General features: G+C 40.9%; 1 protein-coding gene across 2 annotated transcripts in view; it reads left to right on the top strand.

The window, feature by feature from the left end:
* Nucleotides 1–19404, top strand: part of Mroh8 (maestro heat like repeat family member 8) — a 54254-nt gene that overhangs the window by 12242 nt on the left and 22608 nt on the right. For both annotated transcript variants that reach the window (XR_012448229.1, XM_074074723.1), the window contains exons 4-10: nucleotides 1388–1510; nucleotides 8288–8367; nucleotides 8991–9135; nucleotides 10457–10552; nucleotides 11855–11959; nucleotides 16567–16702; nucleotides 18295–18413. Coding sequence is in view for 1 of the 2 variants with exons in the window: in XM_074074723.1 (XP_073930824.1) it covers nucleotides 1388–1510; nucleotides 8288–8367; nucleotides 8991–9135; nucleotides 10457–10552; nucleotides 11855–11959; nucleotides 16567–16702; nucleotides 18295–18413 (804 nt within the window). In the remaining variant the exon portion in view is untranslated. The remainder of the gene's footprint in view (nucleotides 1–1387; nucleotides 1511–8287; nucleotides 8368–8990; nucleotides 9136–10456; nucleotides 10553–11854; nucleotides 11960–16566; nucleotides 16703–18294; nucleotides 18414–19404) is intronic.

Raw genomic sequence — 19404 nt, 5'->3', positions numbered from 1 at the left:
CTGCCTCATAGTTTGTTCTGGACAGATGGTGGTTGTTTACTTGCACAAACAAGGTGCAGAGTGATTCTGGCTCAGCCTTTGCACTCAAAATGGAGCAAACTGCTATTTTATAAAATGGAGTTACTCAGGGCTGTTGTATACAATATGGAGTAACTTAGAGAAGGGCACCAAGTCTTAAAATACATAGAGTTTTAGACAGTAGGAAGAAGAAGTGTAGAGAAATCAGAACATGCAGAAGCCCAGAAACAAGAACAAGCAGAATGAAAGTTCATTCTTCTAGAGCTCAGAATACTGAAGGGCAAGCTAAGAGATGATTTTTTTTGGCAGTACTAGGGCTTGAACTCAGGGTCTACATCTTGAGCCACTCCACCAACCCTTTTTTGTGATGGGTTTTTTCAAGATAGGATCTCACAAACTATTGCCCAGGCTGGCTTCAAACCACGATCCTCCTGATCTCTGCCTCCTGAGTAGCTAGGACTTTAGGCGTGAGTCACCGGCGCCCAGCTCCAAGAGATGATTTGAAGAGGTCTGTTGTGCCCAAATTGGAAAGGCCCTTGACCTTCATGGTGCTTTTGAAAGACTGTAGATAGGGAGTTACTTAATGACATTTTCATTTGAAAAAGAGGCATTTGGCTACAGTTGGGGAAATGAATTGGAGGAGGGCAAAATTTGGAGCAAGCAATCCATTGTTAGATGGCTGTCCTACCTGTCCATGTGAGAGATAATGAGGTGATGAAAACTGCTTCTTGCTATGTATTGCTACTTGCTCCACAGAGAACTTGTACCAGTTTACAACATCTGTATGTAGATGGAGAGAAAAACTGGAAGAAATTTTTTAAGTCCTTCTCAAGTGGAATTATATTGTCTTATATTTTCTTCTTTATACTTTATTTTTGCAAAGTTTCTATGATAAACAGATATTGTTTTTATAACCAGAAAAAAAAGAATGTCGATACAAAAAGAGATTGTATTCTTCAAATCAGAACTTGCATTTATAAGGACTAGAAATAATGAATTTTCAATGCTATTAAGAGACCTAGAAGTAACAGCATTAGAGAAGTTTCAAGAAACTTCAGGAAGTTTACTCTGACAGCACTCTACAGGGTAGGTAGGTGGGGAAGTAAAGACTAAAGGCGGGGAGAGCCGTGGAGCACTTACTAACCCAGTGCCAAGAGGGAAGCAAGGTCTCAAACCCAGGCAGGCCCAATGGAAAGGAATTTCACTGAAGTCCCTCTATAATTCATTCTGTATAATAAAAAATTGATACTGGATGGAATGAGATGCCAGATACTTAAAACATTCCAAGCAACTTTTCAAAAGCCCTCCACACTTTTCAAGTATGATGATAATGTATAATTATATTTTTATCATTTTTCCACACATTCAGGGTGAACTTGAAAAGCTGACTTTCCTAAGATCTCTGTCTTCACTCAGCCAAACTTTTCTGTATGATGAAAGCACAGAATCATTTATTCACAGCCACATAGCCAAAATTGTACATATCCTAAATGTAAGTATTGTGATCTTGTCATGAATTATTGGACCACACAAACTCAGTGACTTGGCCAATAAATTTTTAGTAGTTTCACCCATGTTATCAATTCTTAAACCTCCTGTCATATCAGTATTTTTAAATAAAGGAGAAATACTCAGAGCTACCCTACAAACGTAATCATCCCCGGAAGCCAATTCAAAGAGGAGTGAAAAGGAGAGAAATAGATTTAAATTTCTTAGTAAGACCAATGCTGTCTTCTCATTACTTAAGCAGTAGTTTGGGGAGGTGGGGAGGGAAGCAGAATTGAAAATCAAATGCCTGGGTTCAAAGGCTATGTCAGCCTCTTTATAGCTATGTGACTTTAGGAAATTACTTAACTTCTTAATGCCTTGGTTTCCTCATCTATAAAATAAGAATAGCTATGTTTGCTTCATAGAGCTATTGCGAACATTAAATTAAAAAGAAATGTAAGGCATGTCACATGGCCCTCTAACACGAGTTATATTTGAGAAATATGATTATGTTGTCATTATTTTATTTTGTCTCATTTGTACTTACTCCAACAACACTGCCACTGACTCATCCATTCAGTCCCTTAATAAGTGCCTGCTAGTTCCAGACACTGTCCCGAGAATTGAGGACACAAGCACAAAGAAGACATAATCTCTGTCCCTGCAGATAAGCAAGGTATAATCAAGAGCCACAGGCTCTGTGCCAAAAGTTTTGTTTGTTTTGGGGGTAATGGTGTTAGAGCTCAGGACTATGTGCTTGCTAAGCAAATGTTCTTCCATTTGAGCCACACCTCTAGTCCCCAAAGTTTAAATGAGTATATCAGGGGGTCACAAAGGAGTGAATGAGTGGTCAGTTCCATGTCAAAAGATTCAGAAGGAGTGATGCACTTAAGCATGCACTTAACTTATTGGTGCTTTCATTTTCGCATTATGAAATGCCCCCTTCAGTTTCTCTTAAAATTCTGAAATTTTGACTTTTTTTTTTTTGCAGTACTGGTAATTGGACTCAGGGCCTTGTACTTTCTAGGTAGGCACTCTACCAGCCCTGATATATGTTATATATTCCAGGAATACAAGCAGTTCTTTCTCAATTCAGAGATCTGTAGGGCTATTTAGACTGGTAATTATTTTTCACTTATTTATTTTTTTTGGTGGCACTGGAATTTGAACTCAGGGCCTCATGCTTGCTAGGCAGGTGCTCTTACAACTTGAGCCACTCCATCAGCCCTTTTTTTGTGATAGGGTTTTTTTTTTTTTTTTTTTTTTTTGAGATAGGATCTTGAGAACTATTTTCCCAGGTTGGCATCAAACCACAATCCTTCTGATCTCTGCCTTCTGCATAGCTAGGATTATAGGCATGAGCCACCAGTGCCTGACTGATAATTAGTTTTTAAAATTGAAGGCTGACCAGATAACAGTTTTGTCAAGCAACAGTTATCAAGAATGTTCTATATCTAGCACACTATGGTGTTTTGATAGCGTAACTAATTTCCTGGAAACTTTAATCCTTGTCCTCCAAGAGTTCAGAGTTCAACTGGAAATAGCCACACTTAGTAAGTTGAGAACTATACTATATGAAGAAGCTCAAAATGATGTAATGCAAATTTAGGAAATACTGCAGCTTTCTGCTTGGCTATAGACAGCCATAGGATCCAGAAACTTGTTTCCAAAGTTTTACTTCCACCAGAATCGGCAGCAGTGGGTTGCCACGTGGTTCAATCAGCTAGCTCCAAAAACCCACTAGTATGAATCTCAAAAAGAAAACACACACTGAATTGCCCATGCTCTGCATGTGGATCCAGTCATCCAGTAGTAGCATGCCCACGTCTAGTATCATCACAGTATGGGCTGGCAAGGGCTTCAGTTTAAGGTTCGCTAGTGTCTGTGAGAAAACTACATGGATTGTCAAGTCTACAAACTCCCTACAAGCCCAAGTGCGTGGGCTGAAAAAGCAGACTCCCAGCAATCAGAAGCACAGGTGACCAACAGAAGAAGCAGTTCTTTGAGGGACTTCCAAGGAAGGAGTAGTCAGAGTTACTACAGAGAAGGAATCCAAGGCATTTGCCCACGTTTCATGACCAGCAATGATGCATAGCTCTTCAATATCCAAATAGTAAAGCCAAGAACATGGCTTTGAATGCATGAAGGAAAGGAAACTAATCTTTCATGACAACTCATCAAAGAAGATTTATAATCAAGCCCATGAAAAAATGCTCCATCGTTGTGATTAGGAAAAAGCAAGTTAAAAATCACAATAAGACTCAAATAAATACCTACTAGAGAATAGCCAAAATAAAAAAGAACACTAATATCAGATGTTAGTGAGGATATGAAAAAGCTAAAGCTCTCATACATTGTCGATGGGAATGTGGAATAGTCAATCAATTGGAAAACAGTTTGACAGTTTCTTAAGAAGCTAAATATATACCTACTATATAACCCAGCAATTCCACTCCTAGGTAAAATGAAGCATGTTTACATATGAAGATGTGTAGGTAAATATTCATAGCCACTGTATGGAAGAGCCAAAAACTAGAAACATCCCAAATGTCCATATTAGATGAATGGGTAAACAAACTATGATATATCTATCTAAGGAATACTGACAGGAATAAAAAGAAATGAACTTTTGATACTTGCTACCACTTGGATGAATCCCAGAATAATTATGTTGAGTTAAAGAAGCCTGACCTTTCACCCTAAAAGGTAAAACTGTATGATTCCACTTATAAAACTGTAGAAAATGCTAACTAATGTGTAGATCATGATTGCCTGGAGGTGTAGGCATGGAGTGGGGAGAGCAGGATGGAAGAATTACAAAGTAGCACCAGGGCTTTTGGGAATGACCAAAATTCATTGTCTCCATTGTGGTGATGGTTTTGTGGCTGCATAAAAGTTAAAAAGTCATCTAACTATACACTTTAAGTAGGTACAGTTTATTGTCTATGGCTGCTATCTCAAAATTTAAAAAGCTATTTTAAAAAATCTGTTGAAACTGTGTGCAGTAGCTATCATCCCAGCTACTCGGGAGAATGAAGCAGAGGATCACTTGTGCACATGAATTCAGGGCCAGTCTGGGCAACACAGAGAAAACCTGTCTTCCAATTAAAAAAAAATTTTTTTATAAAAAAAATCTATCCAGAACATTAATAAAAAAGAGAAGTGAGACTACAGTGGCACCTGGGAAATAAAATGATGACAAGATTGGGCAAAATTAACCCAGGTAGACCTCTTGATCTAAGTCTTGAAGGATGTGATGGATAAGGTTGAAAGAAGAGAACTAAGGGGCCACTGGATGGGGACTTTGTATAGTAAGCTGGAGGGTACTACCTGTCTATGCCAAAGGTGGGGCCTGTATCCTGTGATGTGGTAGAAAGATTACAGGAATGATTTATTGTGATCCAAAATCAGACACAAACATCAAGACCCACTGACATTTTAATAACCATCAAGACTGGTTGGTCTTCAGTGCCTCTTTTGTCTCCTCTGATAGTCTGGGACTCCAACCTTATTCTGGGTCCTCCACAAAACCCAGCCTATCATAGACAAATCACTTAGCTTCTTTCAACCTCAGTAGCTCTACCTGTAAAATGGAGGTATTAATATTTATCTGGATTTCTTTGAGACCTTTGAAACAAAAGTCTCATTTTTGCGGATTGATTAGATTGTTCTTGGATCAAGCAAAAACAACAACAAAATCAATGAGCTAGGCATGGTAGAACACACCTCTAATTCCAGCACTTGGGAGGCTGAGGCAGGAGGATTGAGATTTTGAGGTCACCCTGGGCTAAGTAGTGAGTTCCAGGCCAGCCAAGGTTACAAATCAAGGCCCTTTCTCAAAAGAACAACAAAAGAATGTTGAACTACCTCTGTTAGAATCTAAGGAAGGGGTTTAACCATCAAGCCTTCAGAAGAGCCAATTCCAGAAAGCTCCTAGTGTCTCAAAGACAAGGACTGCTCTGGAGGCACTGTGTCTAAAACCTCCAGCAGCTCCCAGTCTGTGTCACTCTAAAATTCCAAATTCTACAAGAAAGAATTCAATTGGCTAGGTGTGGCGGTGCATGTGAATACCAGCTCCTCAGGGGGTAGCGGCAGGAGGATCACAGTCCATGTTTGGCTCAGGCAGAAGCATGAGACTTCATCTAGGAAAAAAAAAAAAAAAAAAGATAAAGCATGAAGAACTGGAGACATGGCTCAAGTAGAGTGCCTGTCTAGCAAGTGCAAGGCTCTGAGTCCAATCCCCAGTACCACAAAAATAAATAAATAAATAAATAAATTTTAAAAATTGATTGACCCCAATGGGAATTGTTTGCCACCAGCTGTGTCTGAGGCAGAATCAAATAATAATGCTGGACTTCCCTGTCTGTGTGCTGGTGGCCTTCCCAGGGAGAAGGAATTATTGATGTGATCTGGGAAATCAGCCCAAGAAATTTCTACTGTACAAATACTTCAAAAGCAAAAAATAGCCCCACAATCTGAATCCCTGTAGTGACTAGCATAATTGTGATTGAATGAAAAGTAATCCCTAACTGATTAGAAAAAGGAAACAAAAAACTCATTCTGGCACAGGTGGGCAAATAGATTGACGTCAGAAGGGATTGTAGACTTGGGGGTTCCCTGAGAGGTATGTGACTGCAGAAGGGAAGAACTACAGAAACTGCAGAGTGAACAAAAGACAAAGGTCATAAGTTATCTTTGTTGTAAGCCCTGAGAAGGGCATCACTGACAACCATTGAAGGCTAGGAAGTTGTGTCCTTTGGAGGGGAGGATAATGTTAGTTCTGGCTGTGATGTAGTGGTAGTACCCTGGAGATTAGGAGACTGGTAAACTGTGAAGAAGACACTGGGAGAGCTGTGAAAGCTAAAGACAATCTAGTGCTTTGTCCCTTGCAGGCTATAAAGCCGTAAAGATAAATGAGCTTCTAGAGGAAAGAAGGAAGAAGGGCAACAGGTCACCAGCAAGATCTGAGTTCAAAGGTCAGAAGATAAAAACTTAAATAGGAAGCTGGGTAATATTCACTGAGTACTTCCTGCCTCCTGAGTTCTTAGTGAGGTCTCTCTGTGAGGAGAAATCCCCTACAGGCAACTGAAATACAAAAAGGGAGATTTGATCCAATACTCACTTTGTGTTTCCCAGAACTCCATGATAGGAGGAGCAGCCTGCCCCAGGAAGAGAAGGAAGGTAGATGCTAAGAGGCCTCCACTTCATATGCTTGAGGACTTTCTGTCCATCTCCTCTCTTTGCTCCTTTGGAGGCATGTCCATTTCTCTTCCCCCTTTCTAAAACCAGTTCTTTTACCTGGACCTTAAGGACTAGGGTACCCAACTGTTAAGTTTTCTGCTTTCAGAGGACTATCCAGAAAGATTGGTCCCAATTCCAGATTCCTGAGAGAGAGAATCTAACTGGCCTTGGACAGCTGAGCTATGGTCAGTAGAACAGAATGCTACAGCAGAAACGTAGCTGTGAGGTGACCATTCCTGTGGGCTTAGTTCCCAGAGAGGTGGGGTGTCCAACTTAATGAGGCTTCACTGCATTCACATGGCAGTGACATTGACAGTAGCTCCTCACACCAACTTCTGCGTAGGTCTCATTCCCTCTATGGGAAGTTCAATAATAGACCCAGGATCATGAGATGAGTGACTGGGAGAGCCAGTGCTCAGACCCAGTGTCCTCTGTCCCCAAAGCTCGTGTTGTTCCCTCTCTATAGCTCTGCAGATTTTCCCAGCATAGGAAGACAGGTCTTCCTCTGCCAATTTGTAAGCTGGAAAGTTGTTTCTTTTCCAGGATAAGCAACTCAGAATGACATTAGGCATGATACTATAGATGACTGATTTAGTAGGGAGAGAAGTTGGAATGCCTAAACTAGAAATAATCACTAGTCATAAAAATAATAACAGGGCCAGGGGTAGTAGTTCAAACCTGTAATACCAGCGGGAAGCAGAGATCAGGAGGATCATGGTTCAAGACTAGCCCCAGGCAACAGTGCTCAAAACCCTACCTGAAAAATAAACTATAGCAAAAAAGGGCTAGGGTCATGGCTCAAGTGGTAGAGCACTTGCCTAGCAAGTATGAAGGCCTAAGTTTAAACCCTAGTACTGCTGAGGAAAAAAATAAGACTGGGCATGGTGACTTACTGTAATCCCTGCTGCTCCGGCAAGGTCAAGAGGATCATGGTTTGAAGCCAGCCAGACAAAAAGTTATCGAGACCTCAAATCAATTAAACTAGACATGGTAGTAAACGCTTGTTATTACAGCTATACCAGAGGTATAAATAGAAGGTTTACTGCAAAGCCACCCAGGCAAAAACATGAGAGCCTACCTAAAAAATAACCACAGCAAAAGGACTGAAGGCATGGCTTAAGTGTTAGAGCACATACCAGCAAGCTCAAGGCCCTGGGTTCAGGCCTAGTAACACCAAAATAAGTAAATAAATGACACTAACAATTGCTAGGTATTTAAAATTAGCAAATTTAGTACTCACAACTACCCATGAAGGTAAGTAGTACTGTTATCCCATTTTCAGATGAGGAAACTAAGTTACAGAGAGACTTACTAATTTGAGTCAGCTCAAACAGCTAATAAGAGCCTGGGGTCTGGTTCCACAGAATAAGTTCCTAGCTCCTCCACCATCATGCCACCATCCTGCCACCATCCCAGAGAGCCAAAAACAGGGCTGCCTGACTAGCCTGCTGCTATTCTTGATGGCCATCTACATCTCCGACCATCTCTGGTCACATGGGGTGGTACATTCTCGACTCTAAAGTTTTTTCCCTCACTGCAGGTGCTGATGCAAGAGGAGTCCCGGCATTCTCTATCTAGCCCCGTGCGCCAGGAGATCTTTGTCACCATCACTGACCTCAGGTGACATCCACATGCACCTGACACATGCATCCTGGTTCCTCAGTCAGGGTCAATGCCAGACCCAACTGACACATCCCGTATTTTAACCTCTTAAAACTATTTAGATAGGGAAGGGGAGGCCAGTCCATGTTTCAGTGTGAGAACTTTGATTTCATATATTTTCTCATCAATATTTGAAAGACCTTGCCAGAACCTCTTTGGCATAGTTTTGTTCAAAGTATATTCAGTGGAAAGTGACTCCCACACATGCTTCGTCTCAGAAGTTCCAAGATCTGCCTGCTATTTACCTCTCCTGAAGATATGAGTTTATATTTAGTATAAACTCATGTGAAGTTTTGAAATGTCCTCTCGTTAAGGTCTTAATTACATTTACCGGTTCCCAAACTACCATTCAGCAGGGCACCCTTTGGAAATTTTTGGCTTCCCTCTGTGGCTGAGCTGGAGGAGAGCCTGGAAGAATATATCCTTCCCATAACTTCGTGGGGGGAAACTCTTCCTCTCACCTTTTGTGACTCATCCAAAAGACTGATGACCCATCTGCTGGCCCATTAACCAGTCTACCTTTCCCTTTTTAAGTACTTTGTCCCCCTCTCACCTTGTTCTTCCGAACTGTCTTTCCTTAGTTACCAAGATGTTCACCTGCTGTTTGGCTCTGAAGATCGAGATGACTTGCTTGGTCTTATCACCAAAAGTGTGATCACTCTGCCGTCTGTGAGCGCTCTTATCCAGCTGCAGGAGGCCACGCCAAACCAGTCCCACAATCCAGAGGTCACTCGCATTTTGCTTTTTTAGCGTCCCATCTACAGGGTCAGCTGATCTAAGCTTTTTGAGAGCACTTTTTTTTTAAACTAACCAAAAAATCATTTAAGTCTCGTGAATAAAATAAGTGGTTAAATTAGATAACACCTTCCTCCCCCTTTAATCTGTGTTCTTTCATTTTTCCTTTGGCTTTAGAATGAGATGGGGGTATTCCTGTGTGTGTGTGTATTTGTGGCTTTTTTGTCTTCTAGGATTTTTTTTTTTTCTTTTGATGGTACTGGGATTTGACCTCAGAGCTTTGTGCTTGCTAGGTGCTTTAAGGTTTGAGCCATGCCTCCAACCCTTTTTCCTCTGGTTATTTTTTGAGATATGGTCTTGCCTTTTGCCCAGGCTGATCTGGACCATGATCCTTTTAATTTATGCTTCCCGCTGTAATAGCAATGGCAGGTTGGATCCATTGCAATCTTTTTTGCCCAGGCTGGCCTTGAACCATGTGCTTCCTGATGTCTGTGTGCTGGTGGCCTTCCCAGTAACTAGGATTACAGGTGTGTACCACCAGTGCCTGGATTTTTTTTTAAAGACGGGGTCTTGCTGTGTGGCCCAGGCTGGCTTTGAACTTGTGATCCTTCTACCTCACCCTTCCAAGTGCTGGGATTACAGGCAGGTGCCACCATGCCCAACTTTTACAGATACTTCTTTAAGGGCCACCATGTGCTTCCTAAGCATTGAATAAGCAGTACACATTCTCATTCATGGAGCTGACAGTTTAGTGCAGAGAGACAAACCACTGAAGTATCAAGAGAAAGAAGATGCAAAATAGTGCTGTGGTTGGAAACTCAGTTGAAAACTGAGTGGTCAGTGAAAGCTTTTGAAAGGAGAGAGAGGAAAGATTCCAGGCAGAGAGAGAAGTGAGTGCAGAGGCCTCACTCTCTTCTAGGTTGCTAACCTAACTGGGAAGGCCTTTACCAAAGACTGACTGCCCTCTGTCTCAAGACATCAGAAAGAGCCACAGTCAACTTTACACGTCTCTTGATAGCCCTGTGTAGTTCCCCAGACAGAATCAGTCAGCCATGATTCCAGGAATGCTGAGCTGTCCATTTGAAAGAAGTAGTATTCTGTTTTGAAAGTATTCTATTTGAGTAGTATTCTATTTGAAAGAAGTAGTATTACAAGTATTCTGGTTCAGCTCATGCCACAAACTGTCCACAGGTACTTTTACTCTGGGTCTGACCTTTGAGGAAAGTTTCACAATGATGATAAGAGCCTTAGAAGTGCATGGTGCTTGGAGAACTTTGTGGGGAGGATAATCACCAATCCTATCCCTTTTCAGTGTCTCTACAGGCAGACGTTCCAAGCATTCTCTGAGATGCTACAGAGTTTGGTGATAAAAGACCCACATTTGGAAAATCTTGACACCATTTTTAAGGTAAACAAGATTATCAGAGGAGAAGGGAAACTATTCCTATTCACTGATGAAAGTGGAAGAAAAAAATGTAGAAGCATTAAGTTGTAGGAGGCAACACAGTAGCTGTGAGGCAGCTGTCAGCTTTGCGTCAGAGGTTTGGGCTCAAATTCTGATTGCCATTTATTGGTTATAAGTCCTTCTGCTACGTATTCTTCAAGAAATTTGTTCTCACAGAGTCTCATTTCCTCACCTTTCCATAGAGTTAATGATTTTTTTTGAGACAGGGTCTAGCTCTATAGATCTCAAACTCATTTGGGGTCTAGGCTGTACTCAAACTCTCAATTATCTTGCCTAGCTCCTGAGTACTGGGATTATAAGCATGTGTCACCATGCCCAGCTTACTGTGAGTATGAATAACTGGCTTCAATAAATGTTTCAAAAGGTTCTATAACTATTCCTTATTGACCATTCCTAGCATAGAAGGGTTTCAGCCAGGGACCAGAATCAGCCTCATAAGTTAGTAAATAGGCAGCTTCCTACCAGCTAGGACTCAAAAGTGGAAAATCATTACCTGCCCCCACGTGTAGCTGTCTAGTATATTTCAGCCACCAATGGGGATTTAGTCATTGGTGTGTATTTACTACCGTTCAAATATCTGGTCTCTTGCCCTTTTTAGATGTAAATATCCCTAAAAGGGATAACCCTTTAAGCTGTTAGTAATCATGTGCACCTGAGTGCAGATGGGCATTTATCCTTGCCATAACTGACCTTGACATTGTGTTTCTCATTCCTCTTCTATTTGTACATTAACACTCCAGCCAGGTTGCAGCTTTCCTCTTTATCCCACTGTATTTTGTATTTCCTGCCCTGGCAGCTTAATTCAAGATGTTTCTTCTGCCTAAAACCTACTTCTTTATGAGCTCCTACTTGTGGAGTGTTATCATCTCTGAGTCCTTCTCTGACCAAGTAGATGCAATTTATCCATTCCCCATCATTTTTTAATAACACATTATTAATTTTATTTTTTCCAAAGCAGATTTGAAAGGGCTAAGAGCATACAAAAGAATAGGATAATTAGTTGAAGAGTTGGGGGGTGAAGGTAAATAAGTCTAGAAATTAAGCTTCAGTAGCAACCAGATCTCCTGACCACCCAGTTCTTATGCCTCGCTTATCAACCCTAGCTCAAACTGGTTTCTTATTGCAGGTCATTCAGACATAAAAGTAGTGTGGAACTTCTCTCTCCATTTTTTTCTAACAATCAGAGTAGTGGTGTTACCTCCAATCTCCCTGATAAACCACTTAACCTACCTTTACTTTTTATAGCACATGGACCCCTGGTTACAGTCAGTCAATGACCATGAGCGGGAACGGGCCACAGCCAGCATGGCCCAAGTTCTCAAGTGCTTATCCAGAAATCTCAGTCTGAAGGTGAGCAGCCCTTTGTGGATGAGGAAAAAGGATCCAAAGCCATCCTTCCACTGCCTTTTTCCCCTTCTATTTATGATTCCCAGCCTGGGCTCTGTATCTTAAGTAGTGTCAGCACTCAGCATTATGTACATGTCTGCCCCTCTCCTAAAATGTGAGCAGTTTGAGTCTGGGTACTGTGTTTGCTAATCTTTGCATCCCCATTGCTTATGACAGTTGGAATATAATCATATAGTAAATGTTTTTGAATAAATGAATGTATAAGTATAATTTGAAAATGTCTGAGGTCCAACAGTGGCCTAGTATCTATGCAGGTTGTATCTGAAGAAATGAAGTCCAGCAGGTAAATTTAAGTAAATCAATGTAAATATCTCCCAGCATCTCAAAGAGATGCACAATGCCTCTTTTTAAATCCTCATGTTTCTCTCTTTCAGTCTCTCAATTGTTCTCAGTCCTCTCCCGTAACTTCTAAGATTTTCCCCAAACCAAAATCCCTTCTTCTATCTATTCCTTTTTCCTGCTGCAAATCCTCCTTCCCCTCCCCTGAGCAGGTCTTCTAGCCACTGGGGCTTCTCTTTCCTCTACCTGTCATTTCTCCAAACTGCATAGTAAGGCCTGGGAATCGGAAGAGAGTTTTTTGGGATAGAAATGCTGATGCCAGAATCTTCCTCAGAAAATTTCTCCTTGATATAGATGTTCTAACAGTCACATTTGAAAGCATTCCACTAGCTTTCTTATTTTTCCAAACTTCTTCCTCCTTGCTGGATTAAATTGGCCCCTCCAACTATATTACTTCCTTCCTCCAGCAACTTCTGGCCATCACTGATCACTCTACTATTCCAACAACAATGCATTTTTCTTCTTTCTATATTCTGCAAGCTCTAACTTCCACTGCAGATTAAAAGAGAAAAGAGTTTTGAATGACTCTCTTTTGTACACATAATTTCTCTCCAGGTCCTGTGACTCTTCCTCAGCATTTCTTTCCTAGAGAGAGTTGCTGGTATAAGGGTGCTCAACCTGGTGCTACTGGGGTATCCAAAAATTATATGGAGCCCCAACAGACTAGGCTCTGCCACTCATCCAATATGCTAATCAAAGAGAGGAGTAGTGGTGAATGGCAGAGAAAAGGGATTTAATCAATGTGGCCACATTGAAAAGAACAGATAAAGAGGTTCAGTGACCTCAAGTATGTCTTCAAGGGACTAATGTGAACTCTAAGATTTTATGGAAAAGGGAAACAAAGGAGAGAGTTGGATGCATAACTGAAAGAGCAGTAACCTTGGTCGAGCCATTGGTCTCATTGACCCAAGGTGTTCTGGAGAAGTCATTATTGCTATCATCATCGGAGGGAAGCAGTTTGGTTTTCCTGAGATGAACACTCCTGGTCTTGAATGCAGCCTCACTCACCACCATGGGTAATTGCCTTCATTTGGGAGTTGATCTCATTGTAAAATGATCTATCCCACAAAGTGAGTTGTCACTTGGAGTGGTTTTGGTCACTTGTCATAAAGAGGTTTATCTATCAGTCCTATCATCATTACTTGAATCTCAGTTAACTGCCAAAGAAAGCCACACAACAGGGAAAGAGTTAAAGAGGCAAAAATAGGGCCAGAGAGGGACAAAATGGAGTTAGTTAGGTCAGAGCCTATGCCCTCCTTCAGGTCGATAGTTTTTCTTACATTCAGGTATAATTTATGTACAATGAAATCCACTCAGGTTAGGTGTGCAATTCCATTAGCGTTTTTTGTTTCTTTTTGGAGACAGGGTCTTGCTGTCTTTTCCAGGCTGGCCTAGAACTTGCTGTGTAACCCAGACTGGCCTCACACTCACAATCCTTCTGCTTTTGTCTTTCCAGTACTGGAATTACAGGTATGCACCTCCATACCTGACACAGTTCAAATTGCTACAAAAACTTTTTAAAATATTTTTGATTGTAGAAAAAAGAAAACTGGGCACCTGTGGCTCACATCTGTAATCCTAGCTACTCAGGAGGCAGAGATCAGGAAGATCACATTTTGAAGCCAGTCCCAGACAAATAGTTTGGGAGACTCTATCTCCAAAAAAATCCATTACAAAAAAGGGCTGGTGGAGTGGCTCAACTGGTAAGAGTACCTGCCTAGCAGGTGAGGTACTGAGATAAACCCCAGTGCTGCCAAAAAAAAAAAATGAAGACGAAAGTAGAAAGAAAAATTATTAGCTTACTGTTATTCAGAGATAGTCACCACCAATGTTGGTTATCCCTTCCAGGTAGTGTTTTGTGCATAAGTGCAGGGATGAGGGCCTTCCCTTCAGTTCCTTCTAGTCGATTCTCTAGATGTAGCCAGAATTACCTTTAGATTCATATTTTCCTTTGCTTTTGTTTTTGTTTTCTCTCTTTGTATTTATTATTTATTTAATTTATTTTCCTTCTTCTTCCTTTTTTTCTCCTTCCCTTTTTCTTCATCCTCTTCTTTTTCCCCTTCTCTTTCTTCCAACCCATTTTTAGAATACAAGGTCTTGTGCGATAGTTCCTGCCTGCCTCCCTGATGCAAAAATGCCAACCACAGTGGCCTCCTTTAGGTTCCTCACCTCCTAAAGCTCTTGCCTTGAACTTGCTGCTTCCTCTGTTGGGAATGATCCTGTCCAACTCTCCAGTAGCCAACCCCTTTTTATTCTAAAGTGCTCAGTCCACACATATCCACCATGAAAAGGCCTTTGCTACCTGCTAATATATCTGCCCTTGCTGTCTGCCTCATCACTCTATTTTCTTTTTAGGGCTTCTTAGGTCCTTTCTTTATTAATTTATTACCTGATCCCATCTAATGGAACATAAATGCCACCAGTGATAGTGTTTGTCTTGCTCACCACAGTACCCCAGTGCCTAGCACATGGCAGATACTCACATATTTAGGGAGTCAGCTCATGTCCCTTCTCTGAGCAAAATCCTCTAATGACTTTCCATATAACCCAAAATAAAATCCCCAAATCCTTATGTAAGTTGATACACTGTTTGGCCCTTTCTCTATCCACCTCATATTTTCTTTTTTCTCACTTACTTTGCTCCAGCAACCTAGCCTACTTGTTATTCCTCACAAACACCAAACACTCCCCTCTTGGTCCTTTGCACTTGCTATTTGTTCTCTCTGCTGGAACACTCACTCTTCTTCTAAAAGTCTTCATGACTCACTTCCCTGATCATTCAAAAATAATAATTCCTATCCCTTCCCCCCTGCATTTTCTGTATCATAATATTTACCAACACTGGATACATAACAAATTTTAGTTATTTCTTTTGTGTTTTCCCAAACAGATTGTTACCTGCTTGAGCAGGGATGTCCTGTTTGTTCACTGCTTATACCTCTAGTGCCAGTCATAGTTCCAGTGAGTTAAAGATCACTTGTGCAGCTTTGTGGAGGTGTTGCTATGTTCACTGGAAACAAGTCATACTTGTTGGCATTAACAGTATTTCTGTACTGTGTTTTTAAAGAGCCATGGAAGAAATTTCTTCCTGCCTCAATCTGAGGAAATGTTGTACTTCTTCTGTGTAGCTGTTTGCATCTTGGCTTATGGACATTGGGAATCATATAATACAGAACATTGTGTGTATCTCTACATTAGCCATGAGACAGTTCAGAGTCTAGTTCTATGCCTCCTTCAAACAAAGGAAGATATGCATTCTGCATGCTAACCACATTTTTAACTTCATCTATCTTTTCTACTTAAATTTTTAAATATATCCTATTTTCTTCACTATTTTAAGTTAAATGCACTTCTCTTTCTGGTTTGGTTTTTGCTAGCTACCTTACATGTTTCTTCCATAATCAATCAATAGGTTTCTAAAATAGAATGGTATTAAGTGCTACTTAGTACTTTTTTTTTTTTTGCTTAGCAGAGTAGCACATTTTCCAGTATTATAAATTCCTTAGATACTTGATTTGTGTGTGTGTGTGTGTGTGTGTGTGTGTGTGTGTGTGTGTGTGTGTCTGGGGATTGAACCTAGAGCCTTGTGCCTGCTAGGCAAGGACTCTGTCACTGAGCTACTTGATTTCTAATTGCACATTCAGAGTTACTATATTCCTTTTGCCATTATTGAGCAATTATTTCCAAAATGTGGTCTTTAAAAACAGTGCTATGGCCAGGTGCTGTTGGCTCACACTTATGATCCTAGCTACTTTGGAGGCTGAGAGTAGAAGGATTATGGTTCAAAGCCAGTCCAGGCAATAGCTCATGAGACTCTATTTTGGAAATATCCAACACCAAAAATGGGCTGGCAGAGCGGCTCAAGTGGTAAAGCACCTGCTTTACAAGTGCAAAGCCCTCAGTTCAAACCCCAGTCTCACCAAGACAAAACAAAAATCAGAGTTACAATGAACATCTTTATACATGAAGCCTCTTCTTTTTCATGTTTACTTTGGCTGGTTTGCACTGTCTAATGCCATTGGCTAGCTATGTTGTACCTGTAGCATGTCTACATGCTAACTGCTGACCCCTCAGAGCCCTAAGGACTGAATGTGACCCTTGTACTTCTTTTGAGTTTGGGGTGCAAGTGGCATTCCTTCTCAACAGCTCCAACTTAAGGCACTAAACGAACCTGTATTCTGATGGCACTTTTCTCTTTCCTTCTCAATTAGCTTCCCTTGCAATTCCAAAGACTTGGACACCTGGTGGCTCTGATGGCGCTGCTATGTGGGGACCCACTGGAAGAGGTGGCTGAGGAGGCTGCAGAAGGCACACACTACCTGCTGCATATCACCCTCAGGCTTAAGTGTAAGGCACTGCTGAAGGCACTGAGGCCCGAATCAATTCCCAGCACAACATAAACACCAACTTTTCTTCCCCATGCTCTAGAAAGACTTTCATAAAGAAAAGATGCACAGTCCATAGTAGAGGTGAAGCAATGCTGACTTAAACATTAGAATTATAGCACTGAATCAGACCCATAAGTGCCATGTGACCCCACACACAAGCTTAAGTGATTAATTTGGTCAGAAATGAGAGAGGTTCTTAGGGCTGGTGGAATGGTTCAAGTGGTAGGGTGCTTGCCTAGCAAGCTCAAGGCTCTGAGTTCAAATCCCCAATACTGTAAAAAAAAAACTGTGGGAGAGGTTCTTGCCATCATTTTGGGCCTTTTTCATTTATTTATTCCATAAATGTTTATTTAGTACTTAACTTAGGATCCAAGAGTACGAGTACACAAGTGGCCTCAGTCCTTGCACTACAGACAGTCTAGTGGGGAATCCAGACAGAGAGTTGACAAGTGACTATTATTAGGAATAATGAGAACTGGAAGTGTAGCTCAAGTGGTAGAGCGCTGCTTTGCAGGTGCAATAACCTGAATTCAAACCCCAGTCCCACCAAAATAACACAAAAAAGAAAGAATGAAAACTGTTATGAAAGGAAATTACAGAGGCCATAGATAAAAACTGAATCTAGCTATGAGATTCAGAGAGACCTTTCTGAAGATCACCTGAAGACTAAAGAGCAATCAGTCACATCAGGCTGGGGGATCAGCATAAGCAAGAGCCTCAGCAGGTGTGAGCTAGGGGATTTTGAAAAAGGAACAAGTCATTGACTTCCCCAGCTAGAAGGTACTTTAGAAGATGTCTAACCCAGCAATCTCAGTGTTCAAATATTAGTCTGCTCCAGCATTGCCCTTCGGCTTACTCATCCCACAAATAAGGAAGCTCTGTGCTTTCCCAAAGCTTCCATTCCATCTCTAGGCAGCTCCTTGTATGAGCAGTGCTTACCAAGATTCACAGCAAGGAAATGCAATTGATTATTCATTCAACAAATATTTACGAAGCCCCTATTGTTCTAGGAATGCATTGGTAAATAAACAAGACAGAAAAGATTCCTTACCCCCAGGGAACTTAGTTTCTAGTAAGAGAGACGGTATCTTCAACCAAGAGCTCAAAGATGTCCCACGAATAAATTTCCAGCAAGATGAAATCACACTAAAATGTGAGAAAAACAAGGGATGATAAAGGAGTGTTGACCAACTCAATAATCAGTAAAACTAGACACATAGTTATCAAATTTTTGTTAGGCCTGAGCTTCATAGGGAAGCCCCCCAAAATCCCTCACCACTGAGGAAGCATGTCTTATTTGTACTCACAAATCAGTCAAAGGCTCTGATCTTACAAAAACTCTTTTCTTTTTCCTTCAGTCCTTTTTCTATGTTGCTCCACAAAAAAGGGGAAACAAATCAGCCTTTAAATTAACATATGCCCCCTTCCCCAGGCATTTTTGTTCCAGTAAGATCTTGGGATTCACTTCAAACTGGAAATCAACCAGACTTGTTAAATCATAAAGAAGACAAATGTGCCAGACTATAATAACAATTCATATTTTCTTTCTAGATGTCACTCATGACAAGATAAATCACCAGAGCTTGAAAAAAGCATTGAAAAGATGTCGTGAACTGCTAGAGCTCTACAGTATCAAACACTTCTACCGCCATCCCTTCAAAATTGCCCAGGTAATCAGGATGGCTAGAAGGAAAAAGTCAGAGGGCTTGACATGTTGGCGAAGGTGGGGAGCAACATTTCATTGGCTTGTTTGTGTAAAATGGTAAACATCTCTTTGGAAAACATTCTGATTGTTTCTTATAAACTAAACCTATAATATTGACCAGTGGATGTGTTCTGTATGGTTTGTAGACTCTTACATACTTCTTGTCTTAGACTAGTCATGTTCGTGACTCTTACACACCTTTCCTCTTAGTTCAGTGGTTTAGGTTCACGTGTCAATGAGGACAGTGTCACTTTTGGATTTCTCTTTGAATTAACTCTGCCTTCCTAAGTGCCAGCAACTTACACATGTAAAGTAAGCCTCCTTACACACAAACCATGCAAGAGAGTGTGGTTGAGCCAACAAGCCATATGCTTTAAGTAGTTACTCATTATTCAACTAGTAGTTATGCATCTGTCAGGTGACAGGCATATTAGAGATTGGGGGAAAACCCATAGATCATACTTGTGTAGGGTTCAAGGTACCAGGTAATTCAGTTGTCCTGTGCATTACTTTCCTCTGTATAAATTGGTATAACTCAGTTGTTGTAAGGGTTAAATAGAATGTTGTATAGAAAATGCTTCACTTTGCTTGTCAAATGGTAAGTGTCAGTAAAGTGTACCTATTGTAATCACTTTGTTCACTGCCAAGTGCAAAAAGAAGCAGAATGACACATTTTTTTGAGTGTTGTCTCCTGATGAGGCATTTTAGGCACACCAGGATGTTGTCACCTATCTAAAACTAGACCTTTCCTTTAGTCTCTTTCTGAGGGTCTTAGGATAAAAGTTCTCCCTAAACAAGGCCCTGCACAGACTTTACTAATGAACATTGGGTTGCTTCCAGTTTTCCACATTAGTAAACAAGACTGAAGTCAAAAGCCTTGCATATCTGTGTACACTCCTCTGTTAACTTAGAATCTAGTTGTATTCCTTCACTGTTCTTTCAACCATAGCATAGCT

The sequence above is a fragment of the Castor canadensis genome, chromosome 5 (assembly GCF_047511655.1).
Source record: "Castor canadensis chromosome 5, mCasCan1.hap1v2, whole genome shotgun sequence".
In the NCBI taxonomy this organism is placed as follows: domain Eukaryota; kingdom Metazoa; phylum Chordata; class Mammalia; order Rodentia; family Castoridae; genus Castor; species Castor canadensis.
This window is presented reverse-complemented; position numbering and strand designations above follow the sequence as displayed.